Source organism: Eucalyptus grandis, chromosome 5, assembly GCF_016545825.1.
Source record: "Eucalyptus grandis isolate ANBG69807.140 chromosome 5, ASM1654582v1, whole genome shotgun sequence".
NCBI lineage: Eukaryota > Viridiplantae > Streptophyta > Magnoliopsida > Myrtales > Myrtaceae > Eucalyptus > Eucalyptus grandis.
In genome coordinates, this window is record NC_052616.1 from 38,594,555 (window position 1) to 38,610,453 (window position 15,899).

Genomic DNA, 15,899 nt, shown 5'->3' on the forward strand with positions numbered 1-15,899 from the left:
AAATCTTCCCTTTACATGAGCACAAAGACAAACCCACATGAATTATTGTTTCGTGTCACACCAAAGATATCGACATTGGTATATAAACTTAATTTAGCGATTTTGTGAAATTGAGAGAGAGGTCCAATTATAGAAATCTTCCCTTTACGTGAGCACAAAAACAACCCCACATGAATTATTGTTTTGTGTCACACCAGAAATACTGACATTGGTATGTAAAATTAATTTAGCTATTTTGTGAAATAGAGAGAGAGAGGGATCACCACAAAAGGCTGCAAGAGAAGGGGCAATGAGTGGGGCTAGGTACGACATAGTGATGCTAATGACATATTGAAATATCTCACATCGCTTGACTATGAAGTTTATATATTTATTATATATATGTAATCTCCATTTACCTATCAACTTAAATATTTAGGTTGATCCTTCAACATTAGTATCAAAGTTGTCCACCTAATTCTTTAATACCTCCCTTCACCTATTGGTTCAATTTTTGACATAATGAATGGCGAGGCTCAAGTGGCTTATCGGTGAGGGTGAGGCGAAAGCGGTGGAGACGTCCTGTGTGAGAATGGTCAGGTAGGAAGTTATGCTGGTGCCCGTTGGGAATGAGAAGGGCAGACGTAGAAAGGGAGGAAATAGAAGAAAAGAGGGGAAAATTGGGGAAATCAAATCTGCCAATTTAATCCTACTTCATCTTAATGTCTTAGGCTACCGACCAGAAAAAAAAAAATCTTAATATCTTAGGATCGGAGGGGTAATAAGTCTATTCCACCAAATTTAGACAACCCCGAATTTTTTTTAAATGAATATTGCTTCCTCCACAACTTCAAAGATCACATACAAGCTTTCTGATCTTTCTTCCGAGACTCCACCAAAGTATCTTTCTCCTCCTTTCTTAAAGCCTCATGCTTTAGCATCGGCCACTTCAATGTAGCTGTTTTCCACCAAACTCCACGAATCTTGCAATTTGAAAAGAACCTTCATCTGGACAGACCAACTGTTGAAATTCTTTCCGTTCAACTTTGGAAGTTGCAATTGAATGGAACTAGTAAATATCATTTCTAGCTCTGATATCAAATGTAAGAACTAAAAAATTATAATAATGACAACTTTTGAAAGTTTGGAACGAGGTATAAATGAAGATTGGAGAGAGAAATAACGGAAATGTAAATGCTCTTTGCTTGATGTAACTACAAATCAGAAATCCACAACCTTTTAAAGTGGTTGCACATGCATGTAGCTTAACTAACATTGAATGAACAAAATAAGAAAGTCCAAAATGCTGAAGAAAAACCAGAGACAAAGACATGAAATCTTTGCTCCTTGTGACATTGAAAAAATCTCACGTTCTTTGAATAAAGAAAAACAAAAAAGACCTCCCATTTTCAATATGAAAGCATTTACTCCTTGTTGAATGGTGGAGGGCCTACCCAAACATAACCCATCATAAATGGTGCTGATATCCTTTCGTCTTCAATCTTCTTGACACCCACCAGAGATCAAGCATTTTGAAGAATACAAACAACAAATCCAACATGCTCAAATCTTCAACAATCAATTTTATATTATTTTAACATACATAACATAACATGGTGTTTCTGACTGACTTTTGGGATAGCAAATCCAAATTCAATCCCCTCTATTTTCCTCACCCTGAATCGTCCTCATAATATCAAGATATGACTTTTCTCGCAGCTCACGAGAGTAAAATCCCTTGAAGTAATCGGCAACACCTATTGTTTTAAACAATGCTGGCTTGTCCGGAGTGATTAAGCTCGGTGTAGGACCCATTTTGCCTTCCAATTTCGGGCTGTAGAATGTGGCAACCGAGAGCCTCTCCTTCGTTGAGTTTACTGTTGCTCGGTGCTCAATGCTACGATAATTACCATTCGTGGCAATCTGTGTCAATCATCAAATACACAAACTATTCAGTCATGCCTCTGATGGATTCTTGTTCATGAAATTCTATTCTCCATACTCATCCTAACAAATTGCATAAAGTTCAGTTTAGGTAGACTATTCATTGAAAGGTATCTTTAGAAATACCAGATTTTTTGAGATAATAGTCTTGTCATCAATAGCTCATCGATTCTAGACAACATTGGCAGTATTTAAGACAAAATTAGGTGGAAATCTGCATCAAAACTATAGAGATTTGGCCGATCGAAGATCTTTACCTCTAAAATGTCTCCGACATTGACAACGAAAGCATTAGGAAGGGGCTTGATGGGAACCCACTTGCCCTCTTTTCTTACTTGGAGACCTTCCACTTCATTCACTTGGAGAAGAATGGTAAGGCCTACGGCGTCGGAATGTGGAGTGAGGCCAATGGCCAGCTCAGGTCGCGGACACGGAGGGTAATAGTTCATCCTCATGCCTTGCAGGCCCTCATCAAACAGTTCTATCATCTCCTTGGTGTCCATCTTTAAAGCTTTTGCCATGAGAAGGAGTATCTTCATTGCAAGATCTTGGAGCTCTGTGGAGTATTTATCCAGCACATCTCTGCATAATAATTACACATATAAGAATAGGTTACAAAGGAGAGAGAGAGAGAGAGAGAGAGAGAGAGAGAGAGAGAGAGAGAGAGAGAGAGAGAGAGAGAGAGAGAGAGAGAGAGAGAGAGAGAGAGAGAGAGAGAGAGAGAGAGAGAGAGAGAGAGAGAGAGAGCATGGATTTTCACTCAAAATGTGAGGCAGTGATATGAGTATGTTTTCAGTATGTAATTAATTATTCATCTTGACGTCGAGAGATTTGGGATTTGTAGAAAATAGTTACACAAGTTTTTAATACAATATTCATCATGCTGCTAAAGTTAAGGTATTATTGATGATGCGGGCTAATCATCAAGCCAATCTTTCATGCATCCCGCTCATATAAGCCCAACTCACATGAATCATTGGCCACACATGCACCGGGTGTAGCTAAGAATTTTTCTAACTTATTATCTTTAATTCGATTGTTGATGTGTCAACCAATTAGAGTGAATTAAATAGTTAGCTAGTAAAGGAACCAAAAGTCCAATTGGAGAAGGAGGGGAGAGCCAAAGTTTTCGCGTCTGTCTTAGAAATGGTGGAAGGATACGCTTTAGATACTTTCGAGATGTATATTTGAAATTTTAGTTAATAAATAAATATAACAAATTTAATGGCATTTGTCCTTCAACAATGAATGTTATTGTTTCGCGTGACGCTTGGGATTACAGAATTTGGTATATAAAATTAGTTACCCTGTTTTTCGAACTAATTTTGCTCGAAAATGGGTTCTTTATATCTCTAATGTTTAAGTTTCAGCGACGAGTAGGGGTGGGATTTGCGCATGTGGCCTCCCAGCCTCTGTCGACCTTCAATCTGGGTTGACTAAGGGTCATCCAATGCAACATGGGAGGGATGAGAGGGAGGGACATGATGGACGAGGGAGACAGCGGAGCCATGTGTCGATAACGATGGTGGCTGCTATGGCGACATGACCAATGGTGAGGTCCGGTGGCTTATCAGCGCTCGTGGGGCGACGACGGTGGAGGCGGACTCTATGCAATATGGACAGTGGCAAGCAACGTGCGGGGGAGGTGGGAATGGGAAGGGCAGAAGTAGACAAAGAAGAAAATTAAATCCGGCCAATTCAAACCTCCTTCATCGTAATGCGTCAGCCTCGGAAGGGTAAATTTACGACATGCATACAGACAATCTCGATGGATAGTGTACTCAATGCACGATAGAGAGAAAAACCTGAAGGGAGAAGGAAGCATGGGAAAAAGGTGAGGTTTTCTCAAATGTCTGGGGAGGGACACCACGTAAAACATGTCGCCCCAATCGAGCTTCTGCTCCTCGGACACTACAAACGCCTGCCCGAAGCCCTGCAAGTCTCCTTCTTGTTGCCAAAACTTCCTTTTCTCCTCCATTGGAAGCTTGAAGAACTCTTGTATTCCCAACTTCACCTCCTCCAACAACGAAAAGCTCACTCCATGGTTTATCAACTGCATCCACAAAAGGGGATCGATTAACTTCGAAAGCCGAATTCTTGAAAAACAAATCTAGACCTCACGGAAGACCTGGAAGAATCCCCAATCTCTGCATGCAGAGTGCAGCTTTTCAAGCTCGGACTCCGTCAAATCGCCATCGCTCGACGAGAGCTTGCTCAGATCAATTACTGGTACTTGAAGCAACGAAGTCCCATGGTCTAGGTCGGTACGGATATAGCGAGGCGGGAGTTCGGTTATGGCCTTTTTTGCCAACTCCTGAACGCTCGGGACCGGAAGAGAACCACCAAGCTTATTGACAATCGCGTCCATCGTCGCAACGAGAGGATCGGATGACGAAAATCTCATAAGAGCTGGCTAAGCTGGTTTCTGATTGATGGCGGTGGTGTCAAGAGACCTTGCATTTCGAGCCACGAGAAGTACACGTGGCTTCCGTCCAAACCCAATCTACTGACCGACAAACTTGTGGCTTCGTGATCGGTAGTCTGTGGCCTTGTCTTATTTTAATAGTAGAAGCTTCAAGAAATAAGATTTGAAATTGGCCATGAGATCATGCTGACTACTTATCAAACGAATTATTACGGTTGACCCGATAAGCTAGCAAATCACTTTTGTGTTGATTTCTAAAAAGCGATATTGCAAGAATTAGAATTTACGGAAGCAACAAAACTTGAGTAAACTAATGGTAAGATAGTAATTATCCTTTTTCAATTGGGAGAGATGGCTGAGTGGACTAAAGCGTCGGATTGCTAATCCGTTGTACGAGTTTTTCGTACCAAAGATTCGAATCCCTCTCTTTCCGTTTTTGTTGATGAATTGTTATTTCATTTTTTATTTTTTCAAAACATTTCCTTTGTTTTTGTTTTTTTTTTATTTCATATAATAAATAAATAAGGATGTACAATAGATAAAATCCTAAGTAAGAACATTGAAAAATTAAGCAAGTAAAAAGAAAGGCCTTTTTATTCTTCACGTCCAGGATTACGTCCTGGATCATTAGATAGGAATCCAAAGATGAAGAGAGAAACAAAAAATATCACTACTATATAAACAAAGAGTTTGAGAGTAAGCATTACACAATCTCCAAGATCTTTAAAAAAAAAAAAAAACAGAGAATAGATTCTCCATTTTTATACCCCATATCCTATTTTGACACCAATAAACAAAATGGTTTCTTGAAATCAAAAATCAAAAAGAATTTTCAGAAATTCATTTGGAATAAGAATCAAGTATTTCATTAAAAAAAAAAATCTTTTCCTATTTTGAAATGACTCTAAAAGGGTTTTTCAATAAATGAAAAAGAATCCGAATGAGGAAAGGATAGAGGGGAATTAGATTTTTTGCAGCTATCTAAGAATTGTATCCTTTTCTCTCGACATGCAGAGTCTTCTCTACCTCAACGGTAGCTTAGTTACCTAAACCCTAATTTTCCCATACAATTCCATCTTCATCTCGTACATGGCTTTCTCGTTTCCCTTGTATTCTCAACCCTCTCCTCTCTCGATGACATTTCCACTGGTACTCCATCCCGCTGCTTTCCCCTGATTTTGTTGGGCTTTGTCACATTCACAATCCTTCACCATCAATGCCCCAACGATGCTCTAACCCTTTTTCTCAAAGCCTTCATTCCATTTCTATTTGCTAGGTGACTTCGTTTCCTCTTCCGTTCCCTATTTCGGTCACTGCATGGCTTCAATTGCCCAATTCCGAAGTTGCTACCTTAAATCGTCCCTTCATATTTCAGTCACTTCTGGTTCTGACGCTTCACACTAGCTCCGCATGTATTGCCTTGCCTTCAATCGCCTCTGTGGGCTCATTTCATGGACCCCGAAGAATAAGAGAATTCATCCTGACTTGCTACCCTCTATCACAGATTGGGCTGCCTCTGCTCTGAACAAGAAATTGAGGTGTGGGACGATGAGCCGTCGCTTGAAAAACTGGAGGAATGCAGATTAAAACTAATAGGTAAGATCCATTCTAATCCCTCTGTCAATTTTCAAGCATTTCAAAGTACCTTGAAGCGTGCTTGGAGAACGGAACAAGTTGAGATATCCCAAAGAGAGGCCGGACTGTATGTTGCCAAATTCCATTCGACTGCAGAAAAACAGCGAATCTTAGAGGGCGGGCCTTGGTTATTTTCTAGTCATTTAGTCATTTTTAAACCATGGATACCCAATACACCACTGCACTACTACGACTTTTCCAGCTGTGCATTTTGGGTACAAGTTTTCGGCCTCCCTTTGGAATGGTGCACAGAGCAAATGATTAGCAAAGCAATTAAACATGTGGGCAAGGTTCTAGAAGTGAAAGTAGATATGAAAGAAGGCTAAACCCTTAGAGCTAGCAGAGCGAGGGTCAAAATTAATTTGCAAGAACCCTTGAAAACAGGCCAACTAATCGGAATTGATAACAAAACTCTATGGCTAGACTTCCGTTATGAATAGCTATCCCACTTTTGCTATTCCTATGGGAAGCTAGGACATTACACAATGTATTGTAAGGACTTTCCTTTTGATGAGGCAAAACTTGAAGGCAAAGACAAGATGGCCTATGGCCAATGGCTTCATGCAGAGGTTAATGAACACAGCCCTTACTAGCGGACTTACTATGAAGCAATGGAAAAAAAGAGCAACTAAACGAGGTTGTACCTGAAACTCCTCCCTCTTCGACCCATCCTCTTCCATTACCGCCTCCCGATGCCAACGCCGAAGCTGCACCCCTGCAGCAACCTACAGTAGCTATCAATTCTATTTCTAAAGTTCCAATGTGGCAAAATCGTCAAGTTGAAATGCTGCAGGGCAACTCCTCCGGCACTGCTCTGATGCTTGCAATAGAAAAGATGAAAGGCATTTAGACCCAATTAGTGGACCCACTGCAGACCAAGAAATTGAAAAGCACAAGACTCACTCCAAAAGTAGGAATTGCCAAAAAACTCAAAAGATACAATCCCTATGAAATGAGATATTCAGCACAAGAGAACCTAGATGAAGCTCTCCTTCTGGACACACCCATATTTCAAGCAGAAGAGGCAGGACAGTGGGCTAAGGTGGCTAGCCCTCAAGAGCCACCCACTCACAAATGAAGCTCCTGAGTTGGAACTATCAAGGTTTGGGCAATACCCTGACAGTTCAAGCTCTAAAGGCACTAGTGGCAAAGGAAAAGCCCGACTTTGTTTTCATGATGGAAACTAAAAATCAAGAGTTTGTGCTACAATGACTCCAGCGTCATTTACACTTTACTAATTCTCATATAAATAACTCGGTTGGCTCGACTGGAGGTTTGGCTGCTTTTTGGAATGATAGGATTTCTCTAACGGTGGCTCGGTCTACTTCAAATTATTTTGATATGATATGTGAGGATGATATGGATGGTAGAATCATGCGTCTCACCTGTATTCATGCCCCTGCAATTTATCACCACCGCCAACACTTATGGGATGAACTCAAACAAATCAGTTTCTCTAATCATTTACCATGGGTTTGTGCAAGAGACTTTAATGAAATCATTTATCATTGGGAAAAGGTTGGAAAGAGACCAGCTAACTCTTATCGCCTTATTTCTTTTCGAGTTGTTTTGAATGATTGTTCTCTAATGGAAATAGATACTAAAGGTTGTGCTTTCACATGGATGAACAATCGTGAAGGGGATGACTTTATAAAGGAACGATTGGATCGAGTGTTGTGTACTATGGATTGGCGCCTAATGTTTCCTGACGTTGAAGTTTTTGCTCTACCTATTGTGGGTTCTAATCACAGTCCTTTATTACTAAACACTATAGCAACTTCTGGTAAACATCAAAGACATTTTCTTTTTGAAGCCTTTTGGACCAAGGACCATGAGTGCCGTGAGGTCATTGCCTCAACTTGGAATTTAGATCAGGTAAAAGATTTTGATCTCTTGCAAAAATTATGGGCTGTCTCTATCGCTTTAGCTAAGTGGAGTCGCCATAAATTTTCGAATAGCCACCTTAGAGTAGCGACTTTGCAATAACAACTTCAACACCACATCAACCAACCACATAGTATCTATGACAACAAGACAGCAACGAAATTGAAAGGAGAGATCCACAAGTATGGCAACAAGAAGAACAATATTGGGCGATGCATTCTAGGATTAATTGGTTGAAATGGGGGGATAAGAATACCAAATTCTTCCATGCTACTACCATACAAAGGCAACAAAGGAACAAAACTAGCATGCTGCAGGATAACAATCAAAACTAGGTGCGAGATCCTCAGTAGTTAAAAGAGATGACAGCCGCCTTCTTCTCAAGCTTATATACAACAGTGGATAATCGAAACTATGGACCTATATTAGACCAATGCCCACGTGTTATCACAATGGAGATGAATGAGTTATTAATAGCTATGATTGTGACATCCCAGATTTTCAGTCATGTTTTCTATTGAATAAATCAAGCATTTCATTGATGCGTCTATAGGGCTGTTCTCAGAACTGATCATTCTAGAGATAACTAGACTATCTGGGGAAACCATTAAGAATTTAAAGGCAAATAGACTTGAGAATTCAACTAGGAATCGACTTCTCGACCGTGTCCATCTTTAGAGATCATTACGGCACAGATATAAGTCGATTCGAGATCAGAGATAGGTTGGTTCTACTGAGATGTGTGGCTAATCATGGGTGACACCACTAAATTGGAAAATTCTCGTCGACCAACACTAGACTGATTTTCTTATCGTTTTGGTACCCTGTGTCCGTATTTGAATCCTCGAGATTTTCACAACAATCAAGAGTCATCATGAGTCGAGTGGGTTCATTGTGGCTCGAAGAAAATCGACCACGGGTCATTTGCATTAAAAAAATCTCTGAAAGTTACTCAGTAGCCTAGGTCACGCTAAAAACGCGTTGAATGGAAATTAACCGTGAATTCGAGTCTGATTTCAGAAATTGAAGATTCTGTCATGTCACAATAAATTCTAGGAACGTCGACTCAGTCTCAGAAGATTTTTTTGACAACCAAGACTTTTCGGAAAAAGTTTTCGCAGGTTCATTTTTGTGCAGAAAAGGCTGAAAATGGTTTTGATCGCAAAATTGAGATGCGAGATGGGTTATTGGATGAGAAAAAATTGCAATTGATACATTGATGCATTGGTTGATTTTATGGAGACCAATTGAGATGGATTTGATGTGGATCAAGTGGCCAATTGAAGCCAATTCTTACAAAAATTCGTAGCCCCCCTTAAGCCTAGCAAGATTGGTCCAATTGAAAAGTCATTTGGGGTGTTGGGGTTGTCCATTGTGAGCCAAGGATTAATGCATGGCTAAGAATGGTTATTGGGAGATATTTGTGTGAGAATTAAAAGCAAATGGCCCCTCATCTCTCACTCTTATCCATCTCTCTCTCACCCCACCAACCGGTCATACTCTTTCTCCTCTATCTCTCCATTTCGACCACCACCACCAGCTGAAGAGAGAAACCGGAGCTGCCGTCGCCGTGTCTTCTTCCACCATCACCCTCCACTGAAATCCTTCCCCACTCATGCACGCCCACACCCTCTCTAAACTTTCCTCTGTCGGCCACCGTGTCAACCCAACAATTTCTTTTTCCCCATCGCTGATTTCATTGATTCCTCGCTCGCTGCCACATCCACCTTCCCTCCAGCGTTCGGACGCCAGTGAAGCCCCCACAAACTGAGTCAATCTTCTTGCGTTGGAGTCCCCGTGTTGACCTGCCAGCTGCCTTTCATTCTTCTTTCGGTTTGTGCGTTGTCCATCACTGAAGCAGCTGCCACGATCGTCTGCTCCATCTTCGTGTCCTCTCCAGCCTTCTCACGCTACCAGCGTTTTCGGTCCCCTCAGCCAGCGAATCCAGCAGCGTGTGACATCGGCCCAGCCCAGTTTTCTGCCACCGTTTGAAGCCAGCGAGATCTGCAAGAGGTGATCAGCCCAGCAGCAGTAAGCCGGACCAATCTAGCAGCTCTTCAGTTGGCAATTCTTGCTGCTTCTCGTATGACCTGAAGCTGCAGCCCAACGAGCCTGTAGGATTGATCCATATGAGGCCCATCTTCAGCAATATCAGCCCATGTTCAATTGAATTGAAGCCCTCAAGAGCAGTCCAGCCCATCTCGAGCCCAACAAGCCAGCCCATCTTCTGCAGGCCCAACCCAGCTTGGGTCCAGCCCAAAAGCGAGAACAAATCTCAGTTGGGCTGAGATTTGTTGGGCCCAAGTTTAAGGCTTGGTCCAAGCGCGCCGGTGTCGTCGAAAGCCCGATTTCGACCGCCGTTGCGGTGTCCCGGTCTCCGCTTTTAATCAAGTGAGTAATCTCACTAATCCTTGCTTAGTAGACTAATGATGCTTAACGGTTGATTAGATTTAATTAAGTGCAATTAGGTGGTTGGATTAGAATGGATTAGTGATTATTAGATAATTGAGATGCATATTAGACATTTCGATTGTGCAATTAGCAAGTAGATATAGTCTGCCATTTATTGAATGCATCTCGGGATTTTTCCCGACCCTTATCGGGCTTCAATTAGGCATTACGGGCCTAAATTGGATTTTTAGTATTTATTTATTAATTTTCGAAATTAATTATTTAATTATTTATTTTTCAGAAATTAGGCAAAGATAGCCGACAACCAAAATTTCGTGCTGATTGTCATGGTGCAATCCGTTTATTTATTTGAGCTCTACGTTGTGCTAAATCGAATTAATTGTGCAATTTGAGGAATTATTCCTAAATTGACTGAAATTGAGTGAAATTGAATGATTGATTGGTGGTTGACCGAGTGTGGTTATTTAGCATTGACAATGCTTTGATGAGTTGTAAAGTAGAGAAAATCGTGAGGCTAAACTGAAAATAATCTTGGCTGAGATCAATCAGGTACGAGGTATAGACATACGTGGTTTGGTGATAAGGAAATCACTAGTGAAAATGGCGTCTTAAAGAACGCACGAGTGCTGTCTATTACCTGCATCAATATAGACATATACGGTTCAGTGATAAGGAAATCACCGGTGAAAACGGCACCTTAAAGAACGCACGACTGCTGTTTACTGCATGCCTCATTACGGATATACGTGGTTCGGTGATTAAGAATATCATTGGTGAAAACGGCGCCTTAAAGAACGCACGAGTGTTGTCCAGTACATATGTCACCTTGGCGAAAACGACGCCTAAGAGCATTACTGTAGCTCTGTGACTGAGAGTGCAAATGGGAGGTTTTATATTGAGAAGTGATTTGACCTGGAAATGGTCCGACTGACATATAATCAACTAGGTCGATTGATCAATGATTTGGTCCGTTGTGGTGAATTGACTAATTGAGTGGAAGTGACCTTGAATGGTCTGATTGACATGTAATCGACTAGGTCGATTGATCGAGATATCGATCTGTGATGTGATTGCTATGGTGCCTATTGAATTGTGCTAATATGCAGATGGAATCTGAGGCCAAGGTAAGTCCTCTGACCCATGCGTGTATAGGCAGCCCGGTTAGCGTATTGGTTTCCTAATCGAGTCTTAGTGGGGTAGAACTTGCTGAGACGTAGTCTCATCCCGATTGTGGGACAACATTTCAGGCCCCTAGATGAGCCTGTGAAGAAGGAACCAGAAGAGGACGATGAGCCGATAAAAGATGAAGAGCTTGAAGGATATGAGCTTAGTGAAATAGAGTCAGAAAAGGATCAGGATGATCCTGAGTACGACCCGGATGAAGACTTAGATCCCATCATCTTTTGTGACTCATGTCTAAGTGTGAATAGTGTGACTAGAATGTTATGAGTAGTCTTGTGAATAGACTTTGAGTTATGACATGTATAAAGGTTTGGTTGTAGATTTCAATATGAAAAATATGGCATTGCTTTTCTATCACATTGCTTTATTGTCTGGGGATTTATAACTGCTTCCACATGTGCTTAATAAACGAAAGGGTTGGCGATACTTAGTCCTGGGATATCGCATTATAAAATTGACCAAGTAGAAGGATGTGTGCATGCCCGAGGATCGGGGCATGAGAATGATCACGCGTGAGGAGGTTTACCAGGCAACTTTTCAGTTAGGGATTACCAAAACTCTAGGCCCAGATGGTCTAAACGGACTTTTTTACGAGAATCACTGGGATATCATGCAAGATCTCTTTCAAATGGTGCAAAAAAAATTTATATCAGGGGAACTGACCCCCACTCTCAATAGGACCATTATCTCTTTGATCCCAAAAACTCCACACCTGGAACGGTTGGACCAGTACCACCCTATCGGCCTTTGTAATTATGTATATAAAATCATCTCCAAAGTGATTGCCAATCCATTAAAAACTTTGTTACCGAATTTGATTTCTGAGGAACAGTGTGCCTTTGTGGGGGCTTGGCAAATTCAAGACAATATTTTAATAGTCCAAGAGGTTCTTCATCAAATAAAGATTAGAAAACGGAAGCGACATTTCCAAGCAGTTATAAAAATGGATATGCAAAAGGCGTACGACAGAGTGGAATGTGATTTTCTTCGAGATTATCTATTCAAGTTAGGATTCCATTCTACTTGGATCCAGTGGGTGATGCAGTGTATAACAACAACATCTTTCAGTGTAAAATTTAATGGTGAACAGTTACAGTATTTCCATCCTACCAGGGGTCTTCGGCAAGACGATCCTCTATCCCCATATATCTTCATCTTTTTGGTGAATATCTTATCATACATTATTAACCAAGCTGTTAACATGGGACAAATCAAGGGTATCAAGCTGAACAAGTGGTGTCCTACCGTATCCCATATATTTTTCGCTGATGATGCAATTTTCATTTTAGAAAGTACCATTCAAGAATGTCAGAATCTAGCCAACATCTTGAATCAATACTGTTTAGCTACAAGGACAAGCGGTTAACCATAACAAATCTAGAAATTTTCTTAGTAAAACTTGTCCTTCTAGATTACAGGAAAATCTGGTGAGGGAGTTAAGAATACCAGTGCTACAAAAGACTATTAAGTATTTGGGAATACCATCTAATTGGGGACGTTCTAAAAAGGAAATGTTTTCCTGGATTTTGGGGAGAGTGCATGCGAAGTTGGAAGGATGGAAAGAAAATCTAATTTCAGAGGATGGAAAGGAGATTCTTCTTAAGACAATACCACAATATGCCATGTCTACCTTTAAACTCTCTGTGTCCCTTTGTAAATCCATTGAACAGAGAATTGCAAGGTTTTGGTGGCAGAATGATAGTCGCAAATTAAGAATTCATTGGCAGAATTGGGAAGTTCTAAAAAGCAAAAAGGAATATGGTGGGTTAGGTTTTCGTGATCTTCTAAATTTTAACAAGGCCATGCTTGGAAAACAGGCATGGCGTTTACTCCAACAGCCACTATCTCTATGGAGTAAACTCTTCAAAGGACTTTGTTTTCATACAAAGAATTTCCGTAGCGCATAAAAAGGACCTCGACCATCATGGGGGTGGCAAAGCCTTCAGCTTGGAAGGGAGTCTATATTACCTAATATCATATGGTCAATTGGAGATGGGCAAATGATCAACATACGTGAAGATATGTGGTTACCTATCAGGATATTAGGTGGACCTACTGATAGAGAAGAACCTGAGCTGGTGGCTGATCTCATCAATCCAGTCCACAACACTTGGAATTTTCCTATTCTAAACAGGTTTTTTGACAATCAAATCATAGCAATATCCTCACCATTCCAGTAAGACCCCACTATGCCAAGGATAAACTCATTTGGACTGCCACAAAACATGGCCAATACACTATAAAGAGTGCTTATCATGTTCTCACACATACAGCAACCGAACAAACATACAACAAGGCTTCCACTTCATATCAACACCCTAAACTGTTGTGGAAGAAAATTTGGACAATGTAGACTACCCCAAAAATTCGTACCTTCCTATGGTCGTTATGCCACAATGCCATATCAACCAAAGCAAACTTATTTCAGAGACATCACCACAAATCCAGTTTGTACCCTATGCAATCAACAGACGCCAAAAACCCTAGAACATCTTTTCCTGCTCTGTCCATGGACTCAGGGAATCTAGTCACATCCCCAGATCAATGTTCAGTTATTACCTCAAGCAATATAGAGAATTGATGCTTAGCTCACAGAAAGGGTAAGAACACAGCAACTATTACCTGTTTTGGAGACCATTGCTACCATCTTATGGCAAATCTGGCAAGCTCGTCATAGTTTTATATTCCGTCGCAAGCGTCTCGACCCAATACAAGTGGTGGAGGCAGCATTAGCTCAGACCCATGTTGCTCGGATATCTGCTTGAAACCAAACTAGAAAAGGGAGATCAATCTTGAACCGTGAATATCTTTGGAGGCCACCAGATTTGGGCATCCTAAAGATCAATATAGATGGAGCATATCAGCCTGGTAGCAAGGAAGGAATGATGACCTGTATTTGTCGTGATCATCATCAAAAACTTACTGATGGCTTCTCTAGATGTTTCCCCGCTACTTCGGCCCTACAGGCGGAGATCCAAGCTCTCTCTTTCACTCTCCAACACCTGCTTTAGCAAGGCTTCAACCACGCAGATCTTCTGATTTAATCGGACTGTCTCACCCTGGTCGACATAATGAACGCATGCAAAGAACCGCCATGGGAGGAGCGTGCCCTGTTTGCAGAAGCTGCTACTTGGTTGTCTCAATTCCCTATGTTAGAGAAATCTTCCTTATGTGTTTTGAAGTTGACAAAACGTTTCCTAGTCTAAAGACTTCCAGACTCTACTATCAAAGTCTGAAGATCGTCAAACTCAAGATTTAAAGTCTGCCCTAGTTAACAGTTTCTAGACCGACGAAGAAGTTTTATTCAGATATGAGTATATCTTTAAGGATTTGATTCGAATGGTTGAAGATTATCTCACGCCTAGAGATAGCATCTAAAGATCTATTATTCGTATGGCAATTAATTCGAATAATTCAGATATGTTGATTGGCGAAGTATACTTGGAAGGTTCTACTTATGAAAACCTAAATCCTGATTATATGAGCAAACAGGATTAGTGGGCTATCTTCATATTCCTTAAATAACACAAGATCTCCCTGATTCATTCTGTCCAATGGGTAAATTGGAAGAACTCCTTTGGAAGCTGCCAATGGTTATGTAGGCTGGAAAAGTATTTAAGGAAGACGCTCTAGTTATTTGAGTGTGTGCGAGATAGAGAAATTCCAAAGTCTGAAACTCCTTACTCTTTGCTGATTCAATTGTTGAGCATACATCTGTACTCAAAAGAGAGACTTTTGTGAGATCTCGAGGAAGTGTAGCAAAGTCTCTGCACTGTGGAATCACGGATGTGAGATTGTAACATCTCTTTTGATTCATAGTGAAATCCAACCAGTGGGCTGTCAACGCGGGAGAGTGGACGTAGGCTTGGTCTAAGCTGAACCACCATAAACACTGTGTTTCAATTCTCTTTCCTTATCTCTTTACTTAATCCGTAGTCATATCCATTAGATTACATTCTTCCATATCTTTATTCTATTATAAACTAAATTAAGTTGTTAAGATAAGAAGAATTTGTTTTTACACCTATTCACCCCCCTCTAGGTGTTCATACTAGCACTTTTAATTAGTATCAGAGATTGCGTACTCATTTAATTGAAGTGTTTTTACTTCTGAGTTAAAGATCCATGGCTAATACGTTGGCTCTAGGTTTGGTTGAAGGACAAAGTAACACCAGACCGCCTTATTTTGATGGAAATGAACATAATATATGGAAAAACAAGATGAAAGCATTCCTAAGATCGAAAGATCCTTTGGAATGGGATGTGGTGGATAAAGGAATCGTTCCTAAAGCTACAATAGTCGTAGAAAGAGGGAAAGAAGCTGCAGAGGCCAGCAAGATGACTCAAGAAGAGATAACCAAGAGGCAGGCTCTTGATGCAAAAGTAATTTACTCCTTATATTATGCATTATCTCCTACTGAATATAACAGAATATCTT

The 15,899-nt window shown here is 40.7% G+C and overlaps 1 protein-coding gene and 1 long non-coding RNA gene across 2 annotated transcripts; one reads left to right on the top strand and one right to left on the bottom strand.

The window, feature by feature from the left end:
• Positions 1 to 1,153: 1,153 nt before the first annotated feature.
• On the bottom strand, positions 1,154 to 4,428 carry LOC104445085 (protein SRG1). The gene is made up of 4 exons (XM_010058897.3): positions 4,052 to 4,428; positions 3,729 to 3,976; positions 2,181 to 2,505; positions 1,154 to 1,902 (listed from the first exon to the last, which is right to left on the bottom strand). The coding sequence occupies exons 1-4, from the start codon at positions 4,325 to 4,327 to the stop codon at positions 1,633 to 1,635; spliced, it is 1,119 nt and encodes a 372-aa protein (XP_010057199.2). The 5' UTR covers positions 4,328 to 4,428; the 3' UTR covers positions 1,154 to 1,632.
• Positions 4,429 to 9,350: 4,922 nt separating this feature from the next.
• LOC120293509 lies at positions 9,351 to 11,815 on the top strand. Its single transcript, XR_005551462.1, has 2 exons — positions 9,351 to 10,258; positions 11,527 to 11,815. It is a non-coding gene; the product is annotated as an uncharacterized LOC120293509 (long non-coding RNA).
• The last annotated feature ends 4,084 nt before the right edge of the window (positions 11,816 to 15,899 follow it).